General features: G+C 50.2%; 1 protein-coding gene across 1 annotated transcript in view; it reads right to left on the reverse strand.

Annotated features, from left to right (window-relative positions):
• The window catches only part of SURF4 (surfeit 4), a 45,800-nt gene that overhangs the window by 4,896 nt on the left and 15,947 nt on the right, over positions 1-24,957 (reverse strand). The window contains exons 2-5 of the mRNA XM_068249954.1: positions 20,910-21,096; positions 18,716-18,792; positions 2,706-2,749; positions 2,098-2,284 (exon numbers count right to left, since the gene is read on the reverse strand). Of these exons, the coding sequence (XP_068106055.1) occupies positions 2,098-2,284; positions 2,706-2,749; positions 18,716-18,792; positions 20,910-21,096 (495 nt within the window). The remainder of the gene's footprint in view (positions 1-2,097; positions 2,285-2,705; positions 2,750-18,715; positions 18,793-20,909; positions 21,097-24,957) is intronic.

The following is a 24,957-nucleotide window of genomic DNA, read 5'->3' on the forward strand; positions in this document are numbered from 1 at the left end:
ACGGCGGTGCTGTGCAGCAGCGCCGTACAAATGTAAACAAAGCGGATTATTTCCGCTTGTGTTTACATTTAGCCTGCGAGCCGCCATCTGCGGCCCGCAGGCTATTCACGGAGCCCCCCGCCGTGATTTGACAGGAAGCAGCCGCTCACGCGAGCGGCTGCTTCCTGATTAATCAGCCTGCAGCGTCGCTGGTCCTGCAGCTGCCACTTTGCCGACGCGCGGTATAAGCGTGCGGTCGGCAAGTGGTTAAAATAAACTACCCAAACAGGAGAAAGATGAATTTGTTGAAAGGTATTCCTCTGAAGCTCACACATCAAAGGAATGAATGGTTTTATTAGGACCCTTAGCTGGTCTTGTGTGTGTAAAGGGGACACAGGTTCAGCTGTAAGGAAGGGGGTCCCGTTTCCAAGGTTAAGAGAACTCTATATACTTTGGCTTGTGTATGTTTGATGGCTCATTCACACTAGAGCGTTTTGCCTGCGATTTCCGCAAAATGCTCCAGCGCTAGTACTATGATACCCTATGGACACGTTCTTACTTGGGTGCTTTGCGTTAATCGCCGGCGACCACGTTTCAGTGCTATAAAAGCGCTAAACACGATCGCGGGAAAATCACTGCAGTGTCCAGTGATTTTTCCACGTAAAAATAACTCCTGCAAAATGCCTTGCGATAATCGCCGGCATTTTGTGCTTTTAAGTGTGATTGAGGCCTAAAGGAAGCATCCCGCACATTTGGCTTCCCCAAGATATACTTACCCGGGGCTTCCTCCAGCTCCTTAACCTCCTTAGTGGTAACCCCGTGCTGGACACGGGGTAAGCCGCCGGAGGGTGCCGCTCAGGCCCTGCTGGGCCGATTTTCATAATTTTTTTTTTTGCTGGACGCAGCTAGCACTTTGCTAGCTGCACCACTCTGATCGCCGCCGGCCCCCGCCCGATCGCCGCTATCTGATGCGGCGCTCCCCCCCCCCCAGACCCCGTGCGCTGCCTGGCCAATCAGTGCCAGGCAGCGCCGAGGGGTGGTTCGGGACTTCCAATGACGTCCCGACGTCGGTGACGTCATCCCGCCCCGTCGCCATGGCGACGGGGGAAGCCCTCCAGGAAATCCCGTTCTTTGAACGGGATTTCCTGATCGCCTATCGCCGGAGGCAATCGGCGGGGCTGGGGGGATGCCGCTGAGCAGTGGCTATCATGTAGCGAGCCATGGGCGCGCTACATGATTTAAAAAAAAAAAAAAAAAAAAACTGCTGCGCTGCCCCCTGGCGGAATTTTTCATACCGCCAGGGGGGTTAAAGCCGGCATGTCCCTCCCAGCATCTCTGCCCGCAGCCGCCAGCCTGAGGTCCCCGCTAGTGCAGAGGCCGTCCTTACTGTGCCTGTGTGAAGTCAATTAAGTCCATGTCCGCAGAACTACTGCGCCTGCGCAGTACGCCGCAGACAGCATGGACTTGATTGACAGCGGCGCTTCACGCAGGCGCAGGAGTTCTGCGGACATGGACTTAATTGACTTCACACAGGCACAGTAAGGACGGCCTCTGCACTGGTGGGGACCTCGGGCTGGCAGCTGCTGGCAGAGATGCTGGGAGGGACATGCCGGCTTCAAGGAGCTGGAGGAAGCCCCGGGTAAGTATATTTTGGGGAAGCCAAATGTGCGGGATGCTTTCTTTAAAAGGAACTCTGAGTCACACACGCGACACAGAAGGGCAGTATGTGCTGTAGTATGGAGAGGGGAGGGGGAAGCAGTACTTTTGCATGAATAGGGTGGGGAGGATCAGAAAGCGGAGAGGGCAGCAGCGTGTACTGTAGAGTAGGAGGGAGGAACAGGGCAGCATGTTTTGCAGTATGGTGAGGGGAGGAGGGATAGACTTAGCATGCTCTGTACTTCTGAGTGGAGAGGAGAAGCTATGCAGAAATAGGGGAGCAGCAGAAACACCCCAATGCTCAGGACAACATCAGGCAGCCTCCAGCACAGAGGATGAACGCAGCAGCATTAGATGGAGCCCGGGTTCAGGGGGCGGTCTATGCGCAGCCTGCGGAGCATGACAGAGGACGAGGATACAAGGAGTATTACTGACATAACAGCGAGTCACTGCGGGACTTACAGAGAAGAAACTTGCATCGAAGTGCAGCAGAGTCATAAACATGAGGACCAGCAACACCCGGCCTCCCAGCTGCATGTACTGCTTCGGGGAGCTCTCCCCCATGGTGGGCACGCCAGCAAACATGCTCTTCCCCTCCGACCGCGACTCAGCCAGCAACAGCAGCAATCCTCCTCCCAGAGCCAAATTCCTGCAAGAGAGAGATCAGCGGGAGATCAGACCCGACCATACATCATAACCAACCTCATCTGTGCTACAGGAGGACTCTGCTCCTTCCTCTATGTAACCCTCCTCTCCTGATATACTCTGGGCTGCTGGAGGACACTGCTCCTCCCTCTAACTCTCCTCTCCTGATATACTCTGTGCTGCTGGAGGACTCTGCTCCTTCCTCTAACTCTCCCCTCCTGATATACTCTGTGCTGCTGGAGGACTCTGCTCCTTCCTTTAACTCTCCTCTCCTGATATAATCTGTGCTGCTGGAGGACTCTGCTCCTCCCTCTAACTCTCCTCTCCTGATATACTCTGTGCTGCTGGAGGACTGGCAGGGTAGTAGGACACAGTCTTCACTGCAGCATATTCCCATATAACACAAGCTGCAGCCACCTCCTCACCTCATGAGAAACTTCAGGTCCCAGAGGATGCTGTACGCCACAGTCTGATAGAAAGAAGGAGAAGATCATTAACATACATATAAAATTATTCACATTTCCAGATAGACAGGCGGAGATCGTCTATAGTGCCGCCAGGATAACCCCATAGATAAGCAGGGATCGTCTATAGTGCAGCCAGGATAACCCCATAGATAAGCAGGGATCGTCTATAGTGCAGCCAGGATAACCCCATAGATAAGCAGGGATTGTCTATAGTGCCGCCAGGATAACCCCATAGATAAGCAGGGATCGTCTATAGTGCCGCCAGGATAACCCCATAGATAAGCAGGGATCGTCTACAGTGCCGCCAGGATAACCCCATAGATAAGCAGGGATCGTCTACAGTGCCGCCAGGATAACCCCATAGATAAGCAGGGATCGTCTACAGTGCCGCCAGGATAACCCCATAGATAAGCAGGGATCGTCTATAGTGCAGCCAGGATAACCCCATAGATAAGCAGGGATCGTCTACAGTGCAGCCAGGATAACCCCATAGATAAGCAGGGATCGTCTATAGTGCCGCCAGGATAACCCCATAGATAAGCAGGGATCGTCTATAGTGCAGCCAGGATAACCCCATAGATAAGCAGGGATCGTCTATAGTGCCGCCAGGATAACGCCATAGATAAGCAGGGATCGTCTATAGTGCCGCCAGGATAACCCCATAGATAAGCAGGGATCGTCTATAGCGCAGCCAGGATAACCCCATAGATAAGCAGGGATCGTCTATAGTGCCGCCAGGATAACCCCATAGATAAGCAGGGATCGTCTATAGTGCCGCCAGGATAACCCCATAGATAAGCAGGGATAGTCTATAGTACAGCCAGGATAACCCCATAGATAAGCAGGGATCGTCTATAGTGCAGCCAGGATAACCCCATAGATAAGCAGGGATCGTCTATAGTGCCGCCAGGATAACTCTATAGATAAGCAGGGATCGTCTATAGCGCCGCCAGGATAACCCCATAGATAAGCAGGGATCGTCTATAGCGCCGCCAGGATAACCCCATAGATAAGCAGGGATCGTCTATAGTGCCGCCAGGATAACTCTATAGATAAGCAGGGATCGTCTATAGCGCCGCCAGGATAACTCTATAGATAAGCAGGGATCGTCTATAGCGCCGCCAGGATAACCCCATAGATAAGCAGGGATCGTCTATAGCGCAGCCAGGATAACCCCATAGATAAGCAGGGATCGTCTATAGTGCCGCCAGGATAACCCCATAGATAAGCAGGGATCGTCTATAGTGCCGCCAGGATAACCCCATAGATAAGCAGGGACCGTCTATAGCGCAGCCAGGATAACCCCATAGATAAGCAGGGATCGTCTATAGTGCAGCCAGGATAACCCCATAGATAAGCAGGGATCGTCTACAGTGCCGCCAGGATAACCCCATAGATAAGCAGGGATCGTCTACAGTGCCGCCAGGATAACCCCATAGATAAGCAGGGATCGTCTATAGTGCAGCCAGGATAACCCCATAGATAAGCAGGGATCGTCTATAGTGCAGCCAGGATAACCCCATAGATAAGCAGGGATCGTCTATAGTGCCGCCAGGATAACTCCATAGATAAGCAGGGACCGTCTATAGCGCAGCCAGGATAACCCCATAGATAAGCAGGGATCGTCTATAGTGCAGCCAGGATGACCCCATAGATAAGCAGGGATCGTCTATAGTGCCGCCAGGATAACCCCATAGATAAGCAGGGATCGTCTATAGTGCCGCCAGGATAACTCCATAGATAAGCAGGGATCGTCTATAGTGCCGCCAGGATGACCCCATAGATAAGCAGGGATCGTCTATAGTGCCGCCAGGATAACCCCATAGATAAGCAGGGATCGTCTATAGAGCCGCCAGGATAACCCCATAGATAAGCAGGGATCGTCTATAGCGCCGCCAGGATAACCCCATAGATAAGCAGGGATCGTCTACAGTGCCGCCAGGATAACTCTATAGATAAGCAGGGATCGTCTATAGAGCCGCCAGGATAACCCCATAGATAAGCAGGGATCGTCTACAGTGCCGCCAGGATAACTCTATAGATAAGCAGGGATCGTCTATAGAGCCGCCAGGATAACCCCATAGATAAGCAGGGATCGTCTATAGCGCCGCCAGGATAACCCCATAGATAAGCAGGGATCGTCTATAGTGCCGCCAGGATAACCCCATAGATAAGCAGGGATCGTCTATAGTGCAGCCAGGATAACCCCATAGATAAGCAGGGATCGTCTATAGTGCAGCCAGGATAACCCCATAGATAAGCAGGGATCGTCTATAGTGCAGCCAGGATAACCCCATAGATAAGCAGGGATCGTCTATAGAGCCGCCAGGATAACCCCATAGATAAGCAGGGATCGTCTATAGTGCAGCCAGGATAACCCTATAAATAAGCAGAGGTCGTCTATAGTGCAGCCAGGATAACCCCATAGATAAGCAGGGATCGTCTATAGTGCAGCCAGGATAACCCCATAGATAAGCAGGGATCGTCTATAGTGCAGCCAGGATAACTCCATAGATAAGCAGGGATCGTCTATAGCGCCGCCAGGATAACCCCATAGATAAGCAGGGATCGTCTATAGTGCAGCCAGGATAACCCCATAGATAAGCAGGGATCGTCTATAGTGCAGCCAGGATAACCCCATAGATAAGCAGGGATCGTCTATAGTGCAGCCAGGATAACCCCATAGATAAGCAGGGATCGTCTATAGTGCAGCCAGGATAACCCCATAGATAAGCAGGGATCGTCTATAGTGCAGCCAGGATAACTCCATAGATAAGCAGGGATCGTCTATAGTGCAGCCAGGATAACCCCATAGATAAGCAGGGATCGTCTATAGTGCCGCCAGGATAACCCCATAGATAAGCAGGGATCGTCTATAGTGCAGCCAGGATAACCCCATAGATAAGCAGGGACCGTCTATAGTGCAGCCAGGATAACCCCATAGATAAGCAGAGATCGCCCATTGCGCCGCCAGGATAACCCCATAGATAAGCAGGGACCGTCTATAGTGCAGCCAGGATAACCCCATAGATAAGCAGAGATCGCCCATTGCGCCGCCAGGATAACCCCATAGATAAGCAGGGATCGTCTATAGTGCAGCCAGGATAACCCTATAAATAAGCAGAGGTCGTCTATAGTGCCGCCAGGATAACCCCATAGATAAGCAGGGATCGTCTATAGTGCAGCCAGGATAACCCTATAAATAAGCAGGGATCGTCTATAGCGCCGCCAGGATGACCCCATAGATAAGCAGGGATCGTCTATAGTGCCGCCAGGATAACCCCATAGATAAGCAGGGATCGTCTACAGTGCAGCCAGGATAACCCCATAGATAAGCAGGGATCGTCTACAGTGCAGCCAGGATAACCCCATAGATAAGCAGGGATCGTCTATAGCGCCGCCAGGATAACCCCATAGATAAGCAGGGATCGTCTATAGTGCAGCCAGGATAACCCCATAGATAAGCAGGGACCGTCTATAGTGCAGCCAGGATAACCCCATAGATAAGCAGGGATCGTCTATAGTGCAGCCAGGATAACCCCATAGATAAGCAGGGATCGTCTATAGTGCCGCCAGGATAACTCCATAGATAAGCAGGGACCGTCTATAGCGCAGCCAGGATAACCCCATAGATAAGCAGGGATCGTCTACAGTGCAGCCAGGATAACCCCATAGATAAGCAGGGATCGTCTATAGCGCAGCCAGGATAACTCCATAGATAAGCAGGGATCGTCTACAGTGCAGCCAGGATAACTCCATAGATAAGCAGGGATCGTCTATAGCGCAGCCAGGATAACCCCATAGATAAGCAGGGATCGTCTATAGTGCAGCCAGGATAACTCCATAGATAAGCAGGGATCGTCTATAGCGCCGCCAGGATAACCCCATAGATAAGCAGGGATCGTCTATAGTGCAGCCAGGATAACCCCATAGATAAGCAGGGATCGTCTATAGTGCCGCCAGGATAACCCCATAGATAAGCAGGGACCGTCTATAGTGCAGCCAGGATAACTCCATAGATAAGCAGGGATCGTCTATAGCGCCGCCAGGATAACCCCATAGATAAGCAGGGATCGTCGATAGCGCCGCCAGGATAACCCCATAGATAAGCAGGGATCGTCTACAGTGCCGCCAGGATAACCCCATAGATAAGCAGGGATCGTCTATAGTGCAGCCAGGATAACCCCATAGATAAGCAGGGACCGTCTATAGTGCAGCCAGGATAACCCCATAGATAAGCAGGGATCGTCTATAGTGCCGCCAGGATAACTCCATAGATAAGCAGGGATCGTCTATAGTGCAGCCAGGATAACCCCATAGATAAGCAGGGATCGTCTATAGTGCAGCCAGGATAACCCCATAGATAAGCAGGGATCGTCTATAGTGCCGCCAGGATAACCCCATAGATAAGCAGGGATCGTCTATAGTGCAGCCAGGATAACCCCATAGATAAGCAGGGATCGTCTATAGTGCAGCCAGGATAACCCCATAGATAAGCAGGGATCGTCTATAGTGCAGCCAGGATGACCCCATAGATAAGCAGGGATCGTCTATAGTGCAGCCAGGATAACCCCATAGATAAGCAGGGATCGTCTATAGTGCAGCCAGGATAACCCCATAGATAAGCAGGGATCGTCTATAGTGCAGCCAGGATAACCCCATAGATAAGCAGGGATCGTCTATAGTGCAGCCAGGATAACCCCATAGATAAGCAGGGATCGTCTATAGCGCAGCCAGGATAACCCCATAGATAAGCAGGGATCGTCTATAGTGCCGCCAGGATAACTCCATAAATAAGCAGGGATCGTCTATAGTGCAGCCAGGATAACCCCATAGATAAGCAGGGACCGTCTATAGTGCCGCCAGGATAACTCCATAGATAAGCAGGGATCGTCTATAGTGCAGCCAGGATAACCCCATAGATAAGCAGGGATCGTCTATAGTGCAGCCAGGATAACCCCATAGATAAGCAGGGATCGTCTATAGTGCCGCCAGGATAACTCCATAGATAAGCAGGGATCGTCTATAGTGCAGCCAGGATAACCCCATAGATAAGCAGGGATCGTCTATAGTGCAGCCAGGATGACCCCATAGATAAGCAGGGATCGTCTATAGTGCAGCCAGGATAACCCCATAGATAAGCAGGGATCGTCTATAGTGCAGCCAGGATAACCCCATAGATAAGCAGGGATCGTCTATAGCGCCGCCAGGATGACCCCATAGATAAGCAGGGATCGTCTATAGCGCAGCCAGGATGACCCCATAGATAAGCAGGGATCGTCTATAGTGCCGCCAGGATAACCCCATAGATAAGCAGGGATCGTCTATAGTGCCGCCAGGATAACCCCATAGATAAGCAGGGATCGTCTATAGTGCCGCCAGGATAACCCCATAGATAAGCAGGGATCGTCTATAGCGCCGCCAGGATAACCCCATAGATAAGCAGGGATCGTCTATAGTGCCGCCAGGATGACCCCATAGATAAGCAGGGATCGTCTATAGTGCCGCCAGGATGACCCCATAGATAAGCAGGGATCGTCTATAGTGCCGCCAGGATAACCCCATAGATAAGCAGGGATCGTCTATAGCGCCGCCAGGATAACCCCATAGATAAGCAGGGATCGTCTATAGCGCCGCCAGGATAACCCCATAGATAAGCAGGGATCGTCTATAGTGCCGCCAGGATAACCCCATAGATAAGCAGGGATCGTCTATAGCGCCGCCAGGATAACCCCATAGATAAGCAGGGATCGTCTATAGTGCAGCCAGGATAACCCCATAGATAAGCAGGGATCGTCTATAGCGCCGCCAGGATAACCCCATAGATAAGCAGGGATCGTCTATAGTGCCGCCAGGATAACCCCATAGATAAGCAGGGATCGTCTATAGTGCAGCCAGGATAACCCCATAGATAAGCAGGGATCGTCTATAGTGCCGCCAGGATAACCCCATAGATAAGCAGGGATCGTCTATAGTGCCGCCAGGATAACCCCATAGATAAGCAGGGATCGTCTATAGTGCCGCCAGGATAACCCCATAGATAAGCAGGGATCGTCTATAGTGCCGCCAGGATAACCCCATAGATAAGCAGGGATCGTCTATAGTGCCGCCAGGATAACCCCATAGATAAGCAGGGATCGTCTATAGTGCCGCCAGGATAACCCCATAGATAAGCAGGGATCGTCTATAGTGCCGCCAGGATAACCCCATAGATAAGCAGGGATCGTCTATAGTGCAGCCAGGATGACCCCATAGATAAGCAGGGATCGTCTATAGTGCAGCCAGGAGATCGTCTATAGCGCAGCCAGGATAACCCCATAGATAAGCAGGGATCGTCTATAGCGCCGCCAGGATAACCCCATAGATAAGCAGGGATCGTCTATAGTGCCGCCAGGATAACCCCATAGATAAGCAGGGATCGTCTATAGTGCAGCCAGGATGACCCCATAGATAAGCAGGGATCGTCTATAGCGCAGCCAGGATAACCCCATAGATAAGCAGGGATCGTCTATAGTGCCGCCAGGATAACCCCATAGATAAGCAGGGATCGTCTATAGTGCAGCCAGGATAACCCCATAGATAAGCAGGGATCGTCTATAGTGCAGCCAGGATAACCCCATAGATAAGCAGGGATCGTCTATAGTGCCGCCAGGATAACCCCATAGATAAGCAGGGATCGTCTATAGCGCCGCCAGGATAACCCCATAGATAAGCAGGGATCGTCTACAGTGCCGCCAGGATAACCCCATAGATAAGCAGGGATCGTCTATAGTGCCGCCAGGATAACCCCATAGATAAGCAGGGATCCTCTATAGCGCCGCCAGGATAACCCCATAGATAAGCAGGGATCGTCTATAGTGCAGCCAGGATGACCCCATAGATAAGCAGGGATCGTCTATAGTGCAGCCAGGATAACCCCATAGATAAGCAGGGATCGTCTATAGTGCAGCCAGGATAACCCCATAGATAAGCAGGGATCGTCTATAGTGCAGCCAGGATAACCCCATAGATAAGCAGGGATCGTCTATAGTGCAGCCAGGATAACCCCATAGATAAGCAGGGATCGTCTATAGTGCCGCCAGGATAACTCCATAGATAAGCAGGGATCGTCTATAGTGCCGCCAGGATAACCCCATAGATAAGCAGGGATCGTCTATAGTGCAGCCAGGATGACCCCATAGATAAGCAGGGATCGTCTATAGTGCCGCCAGGATAACCCCATAGATAAGCAGGGATCGTCTATAGTGCAGCCAGGATGACCCCATAGATAAGCAGGGATCGTCTATAGTGCAGCCAGGAGATCGTCTATAGCGCAGCCAGGATAACCCCATAGATAAGCAGGGATCGTCTATAGCGCCGCCAGGATAACCCCATAGATAAGCAGGGATCGTCTATAGTGCCGCCAGGATAACCCCATAGATAAGCAGGGATCGTCTATAGCGCCGCCAGGATGACCCCATAGATAAGCAGGGATCGTCTATAGTGCAGCCAGGAGATCGTCTATAGCGCAGCCAGGATAACCCCATAGATAAGCAGGGATCGTCTATAGTGCCGCCAGGATAACCCCATAGATAAGCAGGGATCGCCCATAGCGCAGCCAGGATAACCCCATAGATAAGCAGGGATCGTCTATAGCGCCGCCAGGATAACCCCATAGATAAGCAGGGATCGTCTATAGCGCAGCCAGGATAACCCCATAGATAAGCAGGGATCGTCTATAGCGCCGCCAGGATAACCCCATAGATAAGCAGGGATCGTCTATAGCGCCGCCAGGATAACCCCATAGATAAGCAGGGATCGTCTATAGTGCAGCCAGGATAACCCCATAGATAAGCAGGGATCGTCTATAGTGCAGCCAGGATAACTCCATAGATAAGCAGGGATCGTCTATAGTGCAGCCAGGATAACCCCATAGATAAGCAGGGATCGTCTATAGCGCCGCCAGGATAACTCCATAGATAAGCAGGGATCGTCCATAGCGCAGCCAGGATAACCCCATAGATAAGCAGGGATCGTCTATAGCGCCGCCAGGATAACCCCATAGATAAGCAGGGATCGTCTATAGCGCCGCCAGGATAACCCCATAGATAAGCAGGGATCGTCTATAGTGCAGCCAGGATGACCCCATAGATAAGCAGGGATCGTCTATAGTGCAGCCAGGATAACCCCATAGATAAGCAGGGATCGTCTATAGTGCAGCCAGGATAACCCCATAGATAAGCAGGGATCGTCTATAGTGCCGCCAGGATAACCCCATAGATAAGCAGGGATCGTCTATAGTGCCGCCAGGATAACCCCATAGATAAGCAGGGATCGTCTATAGCGCCGCCAGGATAACCCCATAGATAAGCAGGGATCGTCTACAGTGCCGCCAGGATAACCCCATAGATAAGCAGGGATCGTCTACAGTGCCGCCAGGATAACCCCATAGATAAGCAGGGATCGTCTATAGCGCCGCCAGGATAACCCCATAGATAAGCAGGGATCGTCTATAGCGCCGCCAGGATAACCCCATAGATAAGCAGGGATCGTCTATAGTGCAGCCAGGATGACCCCATAGATAAGCAGGGATCGTCTATAGTGCAGCCAGGATAACCCCATAGATAAGCAGGGATCGTCTATAGTGCAGCCAGGATAACCCCATAGATAAGCAGGGATCGTCTATAGTGCAGCCAGGATAACCCCATAGATAAGCAGGGATCGTCTATAGTGCAGCCAGGATAACCCCATAGATAAGCAGGGATCGTCTATAGTGCCGCCAGGATAACTCCATAGATAAGCAGGGATCGTCTATAGTGCCGCCAGGATAACTCCATAGATAAGCAGGGATCGTCTATAGCGCCGCCAGGATAACCCCATAGATAAGCAGGGATCGTCTATAGTGCCGCCAGGATAACCCCATAGATAAGCAGGGATCGTCTATAGTGCCGCCAGGATAACCCCATAGATAAGCAGGGATCGTCTATAGTGCCGCCAGGATAACCCCATAGATAAGCAGGGATCGTCTATAGTGCAGCCAGGATGACGCCATAGATAAGCAGGGATCGTCTATAGTGCAGCCAGGAGATCGTCTATAGCGCAGCCAGGATAACCCCATAGATAAGCAGGGATCGTCTATAGTGCCGCCAGGATAACCCCATAGATAAGCAGGGATCGTCTATAGCGCCGCCAGGATAACCCCATAGATAAGCAGGGATCGTCTATAGTGCAGCCAGGATGACCCCATAGATAAGCAGGGATCGTCTATAGTGCAGCCAGGAGATCGTCTATAGCGCAGCCAGGATAACCCCATAGATAAGCAGGGATCGACCATAGCGCAGCCAGGATAACCCCATAGATAAGCAGGGATCGTCTATAGCGCCGCCAGGATAACCCCATAGATAAGCAGGGATCGTCTATAGCGCAGCCAGGATAACCCCATAGATAAGCAGGGATCGTCTATAGCGCCGCCAGGATAACCCCATAGATAAGCAGGGATCGTCTATAGTGCAGCCAGGATAACCCCATAGATAAGCAGGGATCGTCTATAGTGCAGCCAGGATAACTCCATAGATAAGCAGGGATCGTCTATAGTGCAGCCAGGATAACCCCATAGATAAGCAGGGATCGTCTATAGCGCCGCCAGGATAACCCCATAGATAAGCAGGGATCGTCTATAGCGCCGCCAGGATAACCCCATAGATAAGCAGGGATCGTCTATAGTGCAGCCAGGATAACCCCATAGATAAGCAGGGATCGTCTATAGTGCAGCCAGGATAACCCCATAGATAAGCAGGGATCAACTATAGTGCAGCCAGGATAACCCCATAGATAAGCAGGGATCAACTATAGTGCAGCCAGGATAACCCCATAGATAAGCAGGGATCGTCTATAGTGCAGCCAGGATAACCCCATAGATAAGCAGGGATCAACTATAGTGCAGCCAGGATAACCCCATAGATAAGCAGGGATCGTCTATAGCGCCGCCAGGATAACTCCATAGATAAGCAGAGATCGCCCATAGCGCCGCCAGGATAACCCCATAGATAAGCAGGGATCGTCTATAGCGCCGCCAGGATAACTCCATAGATAAGCAGGGATCGTCTATAGTGCAGCCAGGAGATCGTCTATAGCGCAGCCAGGATAACCCCATAGATAAGCAGGGATCGTCTATAGTGCCGCCAGGATAACCCCATAGATAAGCAGGGATCGTCTATAGCGCCGCCAGGATAACCCCATAGATAAGCAGGGATCGTCTATAGTGCAGCCAGGATGACCCCATAGATAAGCAGGGATCGTCTATAGTGCAGCCAGGAGATCGTCTATAGCGCAGCCAGGATAACCCCATAGATAAGCAGGGATCGACCATAGCGCAGCCAGGATAACCCCATAGATAAGCAGGGATCGTCTATAGCGCCGCCAGGATAACCCCATAGATAAGCAGGGATCGTCTATAGCGCCGCCAGGATAACCCCATAGATAAGCAGGGATCGTCTATAGCGCAGCCAGGATAACCCCATAGATAAGCAGGGATCGTCTATAGCGCAGCCAGGATAACCCCATAGATAAGCAGGGATCGTCTATAGCGCAGCCAGGATAACTCCATAGATAAGCAGGGATCGTCCATAGCGCAGCCAGGATAACCCCATAGATAAGCAGGGATCGTCTATAGCGCAGCCAGGATAACCCCATAGATAAGCAGGGATCGTCTATAGCGCCGCCAGGATAACCCCATAGATAAGCAGGGATCGTCTATAGCGCCGCCAGGATAACCCCATAGATAAGCAGGGATCGTCTATAGCGCAGCCAGGATAACCCCATAGATAAGCAGGGATCGTCTATAGCGCCGCCAGGATAACCCCATAGATAAGCAGGGATCGTCTATAGTGCAGCCAGGATAACCCCATAGATAAGCAGGGATCGCCCATAGCACCGCCAGGATAACTCCATAGATAAGCAGGGATCGTCTATAGTGCCGCCAGGATAACCCCATAGATAAGCAGGGATCGTCTATAGTGCAGCCAGGATAACCCCATAGATAAGCAGGGATCGTCTATAGTGCCGCCAGGATGACCCCATAGATAAGCAGTGATCGTCTATAGTGCCGCCAGGATAACCCCATAGATAAGCAGGGATCGTCTATAGTGCAGCCAGGATAACCCCATAGATAAGCAGGGATCGTCTATAGTGCCGCCAGGATGACCCCATAGATAAGCAGGGATCGTCTATAGTGCAGCCAGGATAACCCCATAGATAAGCAGGGATCGTCTATAGCGCCGCCAGGATAACCCCATAGATAAGCAGGGATCGTCTATAGTGCAGCCAGGATGACCCCATAGATAAGCAGGGATCGTCTATAGTGCAGCCAGGATAACCCCATAGATAAGCAGGGATCGTCTATAGTGCAGCCAGGATAACGCCATAGATAAGCAGGGATCGTCTATAGTGCAGCCAGGATAACCCCATAGATAAGCAGGGATCGTCTATAGTGCAGCCAGGATAACGCCATAGATAAGCAGGGATCGTCTATAGTGCAGCCAGGATAACCCCATAGATAAGCAGGGATCGTCTATAGTGCCGCCAGGATAACCCCATAGATAAGCAGGGATCGTCTATAGTGCCGCCAGGATAACCCCATAGATAAGCAGGGATCGTCTATAGCGCCGCCAGGATAACCCCATAGATAAGCAGGGATCGTCTATAGTGCAGCCAGGAGATCGTCTATAGCGCAGCCAGGATAACCCCATAGATAAGCAGGGATCGACCATAGCGCAGCCAGGATAACCCCATAGATAAGCAGGGATCGTCTATAGCGCCGCCAGGATAACCCCATAGATAAGCAGGGATCGTCTATAGCGCAGCCAGGATAACCCCATAGATAAGCAGGGATCGTCTATAGCGCCGCCAGGATAACCCCATAGATAAGCAGGGATCGTCTATAGTGCCGCCAGGATAACCCCATAGATAAGCAGGGATCGTCTATAGTGCAGCCAGGATAACCCCATAGATAAGCAGGGATCGTCTATAGTGCAGCCAGGAGATCGTCTATAGCGCAGCCAGGATAACCCCATAGATAAGCAGGGATCGACCATAGCGCAGCCAGGATAACCCCATAGATAAGCAGGGATCGTCTATAGCGCCGCCAGGATAACCCCATAGATAAGCAGGGATCGTCTATAGCGCAGCCAGGATAACCCCATAGATAAGCAGGGATCGTCTATAGCGCCGCCAGGATAACCCCATAGATAAGCAGGGATCGTCTATAGTGCAGCCAGGATAACCCCATAGATAAGCAGGGATCGTCTATAGCGCCGCCAGGATAACTCCATAGATAAGCAGGGATCGCCTATAGCGCAGCCAGGATAACCCCATAGATAAGCAGGGATCGTCTATAGCGCCGCCAGGATAACCCCATAGATAAGCAGGGATCGTCTATAGTGCAGCCAGGATAACCCCATAGATAAGCAGGGATCGTCTATAGTGCAGCCAGGATAACTCCATAGATAAGCAGGGATCGTCTATAGTGCAGCCAGGATAACCCCATAGATAAGCAGGGATCGTCTATAGCGCCGCCAGGATAACTCCATAGATAAGCAGAGATCGCCCATAGCGCCGCCAGGATAACCCCATAGATAAGCAGGGATCGTCTATAGCGCCGCCAGGATAACTCCATAGATAAGCAGGGATCGTCTATAGTGCAGCCAGGATAACTCCATAGATAAGCAGGGATCGCCCATAGCGCAGCCAGGATAACCCCATAGATAAGCAGGGATCGTCTATAGCGCAGCCAGGATAACCCCATAGATAAGCAGGGATCGTCTATAGCGCCGCCAGGATAACCCCATAGATAAGCAGGGATCGTCTATAGCGCCGCCAGGATAACCCCATAGATAAGCAGGGATCGTCTATAGCGCAGCCAGGATAACCCCATAGATAAGCAGGGATCGTCTATAGCGCCGCCAGGATAACCCCATAGATAAGCAGGGATCGTCTATAGTGCAGCCAGGATAACCCCATAGATAAGCAGGGATCGCCCATAGCACCGCCAGGATAACTCCATAGATAAGCAGGGATCGTCTATAGTGCCGCCAGGATAACCCCATAGATAAGCAGGGATCGTCTATAGTGCAGCCAGGATAACCCCATAGATAAGCAGGGATCGTCTATAGTGCCGCCAGGATGACCCCATAGATAAGCAGTGATCGTCTATAGTGCCGCCAGGATAACCCCATAGATAAGCAGGGATCGTCTATAGTGCAGCCAGGATAACCCCATAGATAAGCAGGGATCGTCTATAGTGCCGCCAGGATGACCCCATAGATAAGCAGGGATCGTCTATAGTGCAGCCAGGATAACCCCATAGATAAGCAGGGATCGTCTATAGTGCCGCCAGGATAACCCCATAGATAAGCAGGGATCGTCTATAGCGCAGCCAGGATAACCCCATAGATAAGCAGGGATCGTCTATAGTGCCGCCAGGATAACTCCATAAATAAGCAGGGATCGTCTATAGCGCAGCCAGGATAACCCCATAGATAAGCAGGGATCGTCTATAGTGCCGCCAGGATAACCCCATAGATAAGCAGGGATCGTCTATAGTGCAGCCAGGATAACTCCATAGATAAGCAGGGATCGTCTATAGTGCAGCCAGGATAACCCCATAGATAAGCAGGGATCGTCTATAGTGCCGCCAGGATAACCCCATAGATAAGCAGGGATCGTCTATAGTGCCGCCAGGATAACCCCATAGATAAGCAGGGATCGTCTATAGTGCCGCCAGGATAACCCCATAGATAAGCAGGGACCGTCTATAGTGCAGCCAGGATGACCCCATAGATAAGCAGGGATCGTCTATAGTGCAGCCAGGATAACCCCATAGATAAGCAGGGATCGTCTATAGTGCAGCCAGGATAACCCCATAGATAAGCAGGGATCGTCTATAGTGCCGCCAGGATAACTCCATAGATAAGCAGGGATCGTCTATAGTGCAGCCAGGATAACCCCATAGATAAGCAGGGATCGTCTATAGTGCCGCCAGGATAACCCCATAGATAAGCATGCATCGTCTATAGCACCGCCAGGATAACCCCATAGATAAGCAGGGATCGTCTATAGTGCAGCCAGGATAACCCCATAGATAAGCAGGGATCGTCTATAGTGCCGCCAGGATAACCCCATAGATAAGCAGGGATCGTCTATAGTGCCGCCAGGATAACCCCATAGATAAGCAGGGATCGTCTAGTGCCGCCAGGATAACCCCATAGATAAGCAGGGATCGTCTATAGTGCAGCCAGGATAACTCCATAGATAAGCAGGGATCGTCTATAGTGCCGCCAGGATAACCCCATAGATAAGCAGGGATCGTCTATAGCGCAGCCAGGATAACCCCATAGATAAGCAGGGATCGTCTATAGTGCCGCCAGGATAACTCCATAAATAAGCAGGGATCGTCTATAGCGCAGCCAGGATAACCCCATAGATAAGCAGGGATCGTCTATAGTGCCGCCAGGATAACCCCATAGATAAGCAGGGATCGTCTATAGTGCAGCCAGGATAACTCCATAGATAAGCAGGGATCGTCTATAGTGCAGCCAGGATAACCCCATAGATAAGCAGGGATCGTCTATAGTGCCGCCAGGATAACCCCATAGATAAGCAGGGATCGTCTATAGTGCCGCCAGGATAACCCCATAGATAAGCAGGGATCGTCTATAGTGCCGCCAGGATAACCCCATAGATAAGCAGGGACCGTCTATAGTGCAGCCAGGATGACCCCATAGATAAGCAGGGATCGTCTATAGTGCAGCCAGGATAACGCCATAGATAAGCAGGGATCGTCTATAGTGCAGCCAGGATAACCCCATAGATAAGCAGGGATCGTCTATAGTGCCGCAAGGATAACCCCATAGATAAGCAGGGATCGTCTATAGTGCAGCCAGGATAACCCCATAGATAAGCAGGGATCGTCTATAGTGCCGCCAGGATAACCTGATAGATAAGCAGGGATCGTCTATAGTGCAGCCAGGATAACCCCATAGATAAGCAGGGATCGTCTATAGTGCCGCCAGGATAACTCCATAGATAAGCAGGGATCGTCTATAGTGCAGCCAGGATAACCCCATAGATAAGCAGGGATCGTCTATAGTGCAGCCAGGATAACCCCATAGATAAGCAGGGATCGTCTATAGTGCCGCCAGGATGACCCCATAGATAAGCAGGGATCGTCTATAGTGCAGCCAGGATAACCCCATAGATAAGCAGGGATCGTCTATAGTGCAGCCAGAATAACCCCATAGATAAGCAGGGATCGTCTATAGCGCCGCCAGGATAACCCCATAGATAAGCAGGGATCGTCTATAGCGCAGCCAGGATAACTCCATAGATAAGCAGGGATCGTCTATAGTGCAGCCAGGATAACCCCATAGATAAGCAGGGATCGTCTATAGTGCAGCCAGGATAACCCCATAGATAAGCAGGGATCGTCTAAGGTTCTGGACTGGGGGACAGACCGTGTAAAACACATGATTTTAATTTGATTTCATGCTGAAAAGGATTGAAAGTCTGTGCAGTGTGTGGAGGCATTATCGACCAGCGTATGGCCAGCCTTACTTCTCTACTTCAAAATTCTTACTGTTAAAAGGAACCCGGGGGTGTGAGACGTATGGAGGCTGCCATATGCACTTCCTATTAAAACAATGCCGGTTGCCTGGCTGTCCAAAGGATCTCTTTGGCTGCAGTAGTGTCAGAATCACACCTGAAACAAGCATGCAGCTAATCCGGTTACACTTCAGTCACCTGATCTGTATGCTTGTTCAGGGGCTATTGCTAAATGTATTAGAGACAGAGGATCAGCAGCACAGCCAGGCAGCGGTGCACCTATTCATACAGGCTTTGTACCACTTGTGGCAGTAGCTGACCTCTATATATGGAGCTGCTGACAATATTTATCTTCAGCCGATACATAACCTGTTCGGTCAGGACAGTCTCACCTGCATCGCTATGATTCCAAACAACCCAAAACAGGCGTACTGTACGAAGTTCCGACTGAGGACCAGGATGCAGCCGCCTGCAGGGACAAGAGAAGATGAAATATGATTATATACAACCACACGGGACCTTCAGCAAGAAAGAAGAATAGATCAGGTGTCTATCCGCACAGGTGAAACAAAGCATGCTAGATAATGACCGCTGAGAGTCTAGTGTGCTTACAGCGGTCACTGCATTTCCCACTAACCCCACCCACTCTGACACCACTCCTCCCTCCGCATAGCAACCAAACTAGTCTCCAGCCTGGAGCCCAGCAACTTGTCTTGGCTGTGACTGCGGCTCCATCCATAGAGTCATTTTCTCATAATTGCAGTTTCCACAATACACTCAGCATTTTAAATGATCTCACAGAGCAGGCTAATGAGCCTTTGAAATTTCCTCTGCAGAAACATGGCCCACCGATCAATCCGGTATGCTGGGAAAATCTCAATGGAAAGGGATGGACTGGATGCATGCCGATAATAGCAGCGGTCAATGTCCCGACAGACTCCTAGCTGTTCCCTCCCCCCCCCCCCTTTCAGTGTACGCGCTCCACCCCAGGCCCCTGGAAATCCCGCAGGGGCGATAGGTGAGCCCGCAGCACTCACCACGGGCCCCGGGAGAGGAACAGATGACATAGGGAGCCCGGGGAGGGGGGGGGGGGGGGTGCTAGGACGACCTCCAGTACATTTCATGGCTGCAGTCTATTGGGGATCTGTCTGCAGTGTGTGGGCAGGTAATAGCCGATCTCGTGGCAGATTGAGAGGTGTGCAGAAACCTTGCAATGTGCGATTGGTGACTTTCAGATCAGACGGGCAGGAAACACATGGGAAAGTGATCTATAATAATGACTTTGCAGCCACATGTATACTTTTCATAGTAGAAGCATTTTATGCGGGAGGCATCACCTTTTCCCCAGTGTTGCCAGAGAAACGGTGGCCAATGTGATCCAAATATTTACGCCAATTATGAGTAAAGTTATCCAGCTGGAAAATGGACCACATGCAGCAGCAGCATCTGACTGGTCTGTTTTCAAGCTAAGTTATCAAAAGCTGCATCAGCTCAGTTACCTGCATCTCAATGACCATCCCTAGAAAAGAAAAGGGACTAAAGTCAGAGCCTTGAGGTACACCAACAGACAGACAATGTGAAGAGTAGCTGGAGTTAGGAGACAGAGGCCCATATGCAATTACATTTTTTTCTCCTGAGTCTTCAACCAGGTGATAATTTCAGAACTTGTCAGTAAAATGCCTTCTGAACCATCAGCAAGAAAATACGCAACATAATTTTGATAATACATTATTAAAGCAGGAGGATTAGCCATACTATGCCAGGGAAAAAAAACACACATATAAGCAGATAAATACTTACATAACACATGTATTGTTCTGTCCACGTTTTGATTTCAGTGAATTTTATATAGTAAATTAAGAATTCTGTTCCTGGTGGGAACCAGGTCTTTTGCCCACAGTTTGAGGCTAAATACTGATGTCATTTCTTCCCTTAACTTTTTTTTTGTTTTCTCCTCCAATCGCTGAGTCACTTCAGCCTTGCTTGTAAACACAAGTGATTAGAGGATCATGTTTCAGATAAGCAGCTAGGCAGGGAAATAAAGGGAAGAGGAGGAATATATAATAGATAAAAAGAGCCCCCAGCATGCAACTGTTTGCAATGGCAATTAAAGGGCCAGTGCTCCTAACGTATGTGATAACTAAAAACCATAACAGCAGAAAAAGTTGTGAAAGTTTTGAATGCAGGATTAGCATCTTTATCACTTAATACACTCAGACCTGTTGCAGTTGAAATTTGATTTTTATGGTGACAATCCACCTTCAACTACTTCTGGTACTTTTTCAATTGCAAAGTGTTCAAAATTTATTTTAAAGAGAAGATAAAAAGTATCTCCAAGGAGAAAACTCAGGAGAAAGTGATTTGCATATGTGCCAGAGTGAGATATTCCAGAGAGTTGGATGGGAATACAGTAAAGATGGTGTGTGGCTGTTTACACCAAACAATGAGTGCAGACTGTTCCACAAGGCATGCATTCCCCACATACAATGACTGGATTGGACACTAGTTGATACATTTTTACAAGTTGTAATCCCGCCTCCAGCTGATTGGGAATAAGCAGGCGTCAGTCAGTTGAGCAGGACTTACCCAGCTGCCCCAGCAAGTTGGTGAGGACAAAGATGGTGGCCAGGAAGTAGCCGCAGCTCCACGTGGCCTCGATGTAATCTCTCTGCTCGCTCCACTGGAACCACATGCGGATGCCATCCTCCAGGAACGTGCTGATCAGGCAGAGGCGCGCCACGTGCGGCAGATACTGCTTCGTCACCCGTAAGAACTGCGGAGAGGAGAGGCGCAGATCAGAACATGCACATCTCTGCCATACACTACAGCATCCTGCCTCAAATATCTGCACGACTCCTGCCTGGGACATATCAGAATCCAGCGGGAGCACCGCAAGGTTACTAGATTAGCAGCTGCACCCAGGTACATGCACACCAGACTTTCCCTCAAATCTAGAGATATATTCTCGCTGCATGGGATGCAAACAAACGCCAATTTACTCCTCCCTCAGCAGTTCTCACCATATTCTGATATTACCCAGGTGAGCGATGAGAGTTTCTGCCACGTAATGGACAGAATTTAGCAATGCAGGCCAGGATTTCAGGTCACTCACATTCTCCAAACGAAGCAAATCAAGATCTGTGTCCACACCGTGCAATCCTCCTGCAGAACTCAGAAAAGCCTGATGTCCTCAGGGGAACGTTTCATGCAGCCAATCACAGACCTGGGATTAATCATCTTAAGAGTATCCTAGGAGATAACTCAGGTGAAAAAGTGAACTGCACATGGGCCCAGGTGTATCCCTGTCAGTGTTACAGGTGCTCTGCATGCTGTGGAGGGCGGAGGGTAAAGGTTAGTATGTTTTCTGTGGCCACACCCCTTTAGCGTCTATCCGCATCTTACGTAGGTCTCTGTAGGATGAACACGTTTGTGGGCAATTATTTTTGGGGCAATGTTATAGGAATGCCTCATTTCACACGACTACCCCAACCCTCTCGCATTCTTCGAGCATCTACCCATAATGCATCACTGCAAAGTGTGGTTGCACAAGACACCGTGGCATGCGTGGTTAAAGTGGCACTGCACCCCAGGATGGGAACAGAACCTCACTGGTTGTCTCTGACCCCCTGGGGAGGATCCCATTACTACTCCTGCTGACATGAAGCAAGGCGGGGAGACAGAGCAGGATTGTGCCCAGGGTTTTGTGTCCCTGCTGGATGGATGATCTCACTTCCTGTCCTCCTGAACGTTAGGGTTGCAGTTCCGCATAAACTCACAGCAGCCGCAATCCGTTCATTTACATATTGTGGTGATAACGAGAATGATCAATGAATTTCATTACCTCTCCCTTACAGCAGGCGAAGCACTTCATGTCGCGCTCCATCTCTCCAATACTTCCTCCTTCAAACCTGGCCGTGATGTGGAGAGCGACGTGGTGTGCATCGGCTATAAACGGCGACAAAAGGTGAGGAAATTCCCCCGCCGCAAGTTAAAGGACAACTGTAGTGAGAGGTATATGGAGGCTGCCATATTTATTTCCGGTTAAACAATACCAGTTGCCTGGCTGTCCTGCTGATCTCTCTGGCTGCAGTAGTGTCTGAATCACACACCTGAAACAAGCATGCAGCTAACCCAGTCACACTTCAGTCAGAGCACCTGATCTGCTGCATGCTTGTTCAGGGGCTATGGCTAAAAGTATTAGAGGCAGAGGATCAGCAGGACAGCCAGGCAACTGGTATTGCTTAACAGGAAATACATATGGCAACCTCCACATCCCTGTCACTTCAGTTGTCCTATAAAGGCTCAGTTTCGCTTGGAATGCGGAGTCAGGACTGTGGAGCTCGTGCCTTGCGGTCACTCGTCCCTGCGGTCAAAGCAGATCATTTCTCGCACACTGGTTTCTGAATTGGTGATATCTGTATATTTTTACGGTTATTTTGCTGTGCAATTTTTAAATGCATTTGTATGCAAAACTAAACTGTGCCTTCAGAGGAAGAGATGCATAAATTCTCATCATTGGGTAACCTCTATCCACTGATAGGATTCTGCTAGTCGTTTGGTGACAGTATGCTGCCCCTAGTGGTGACAGAGGGTGCAACACCAGCAGTGCACGTCTCCAGGGGTCAGAGTTGGATCTATTTTAGGGTTATGTGGTTTTTGTTTTTGGAAACACAGCATGCAGCACACGATACTCAGCACTCCGGGGGGGGATTACTGACCGCTGCAGCCTGCAAGAGACACGAGAGAAAGAATGTATTTACCAACGGACGGAGCAATGCTCTACAAATATAATAATGTACTATGCTTCTCCTGTACATGTGCACATATATAATGTATAATAATTCTGTACATATATAATAAATCTCCTGTACATGTTCACATATAATGTATAATAGTACGTCTCCTGTACATGTACATATACAGTGTTCTCCCCAGAAATTTTTTTCCAGCCGGGGGGCATGAAAAAGTAGCCAGGTGGAGTGAGATGAGAGAATGCAGGGCCGGTGCTTCTCTGCTTACAGCAGAGGAGGTGGAGAGCAGATGACAGCCGGGTGGTCACCAAAAATAGCCGGGTGGAGCACCCGCCTAAAAGAGCCCGGGGAGAACACTGATATATAATTCTCATCCACAGTTGTATGTACGGACCCGGAAGGTGAGAGATCACCATGACAACCTGGCAGCTGTCATCTCTTATATTACAAGGATTTTGACCAGTATACGAAATGAGTAAAAAGGCCCTCCCAGTAACAGGCATGTGACCTCTGCACACACGGCCGCAACCCCCCCCCCCCTGCAATGAGCGCAAGGCTGCAACCCTCGCGACACCATCTGATGCAAATTGTGTGCAGCTGGAAATTGGGCCAATCAGCGTGAGCAGTGCATATGCGATTGGCCCAATTCTGAGAACTTCAGGACAGTTTATACAGCGTTCCTGAGAGCTGCAAACACTCCGCTGCGCCGGCAATCGCATCTTTCTGAATGGAATGAGAGCACTCAGTGGCTTGTTTGGCTTTTTTTCACAACAGACGTCTCGGCTCTCATTAGTGCGACGCAGAGATAGTGAGTCAGTGCGTTTCCAGGAAACCGCCAGTGCGAACATCTGCCGACCGTCAGCACAGATACAAGATAAATATTTAGTGATAAGACCGTTAACCCCCTCACAGCCGCTCCACAGAAGGCCGAATGCAGCAGTGTGACAGGCAGAGCACAACGAGGAGGTTTACACTCCCACACCTAACGGGACTCTCCACAACCATTACACATCTGTCAGGACTCTTAACAGTCAGTCTGCACTTACACACCCAAGAGAACTCTTCACAGCAGTACATACACACCCAATGATCCTCCACAGCCACTACACAGTAGTAATCTCACATATACTGTACACCAAACAGGACTCTACATACACCAGTACTCCCCCACACACCCGACAGGACTCTTCACAGCCACTACACAGTAATTCTCTCACATATACACCCAACGGGACTCTACAAAGCCTTTACACACCGGTACTCCCTCACACACCCGACAGGACTCTTCACAGCCACTACACAGTAGTACTCTCACATATACACCCAACGGGACTCTACAAAGCCTTTACACACCGGTACTCCCTCACACACCCGACAGGACTCTTCACAGCCACTACACAGTAATTCTCTCACATATACACCCAACGGGACTCTACAAAGCCTTTACACACCGGTACTCCCCCACACACCCGACAGGACTCTTCACAACCATTACACACCGGTACCCATAACAGTTGAAAAACGGATGGAAATCATATTTTACAACATGAAACACAAATTAATGTAGAATTGTAGATTTCATCTTTTTATATGTGATCTACACTGGATGGCAGGAACCAACCAATCATTTTACGTGGACGTTTCTATTGATCATGTTAGTCGAGAGCCTCTAAGGCCACCGTAGCGCCCAGTCCAGGAAAACGTTTCATTTTACATATAATGGGGTGAGGATAGAAACATTGGGGAGGTTTTTATATCTGTCTGTTCCCGGACTGGAGAGATTATCCTGGCTTCCTGTCCTGCAGCCGTCCAGGGAGCAACATGCACACGGCTAGCTGGCGGACAACAATGACGTGCAACAATAAAAACTACGGTGTGAACAC

Source organism: Hyperolius riggenbachi, chromosome 8 (genome assembly GCF_040937935.1).
Source record: "Hyperolius riggenbachi isolate aHypRig1 chromosome 8, aHypRig1.pri, whole genome shotgun sequence".
Classification (NCBI taxonomy): Eukaryota; Metazoa; Chordata; class Amphibia; order Anura; family Hyperoliidae; genus Hyperolius; species Hyperolius riggenbachi.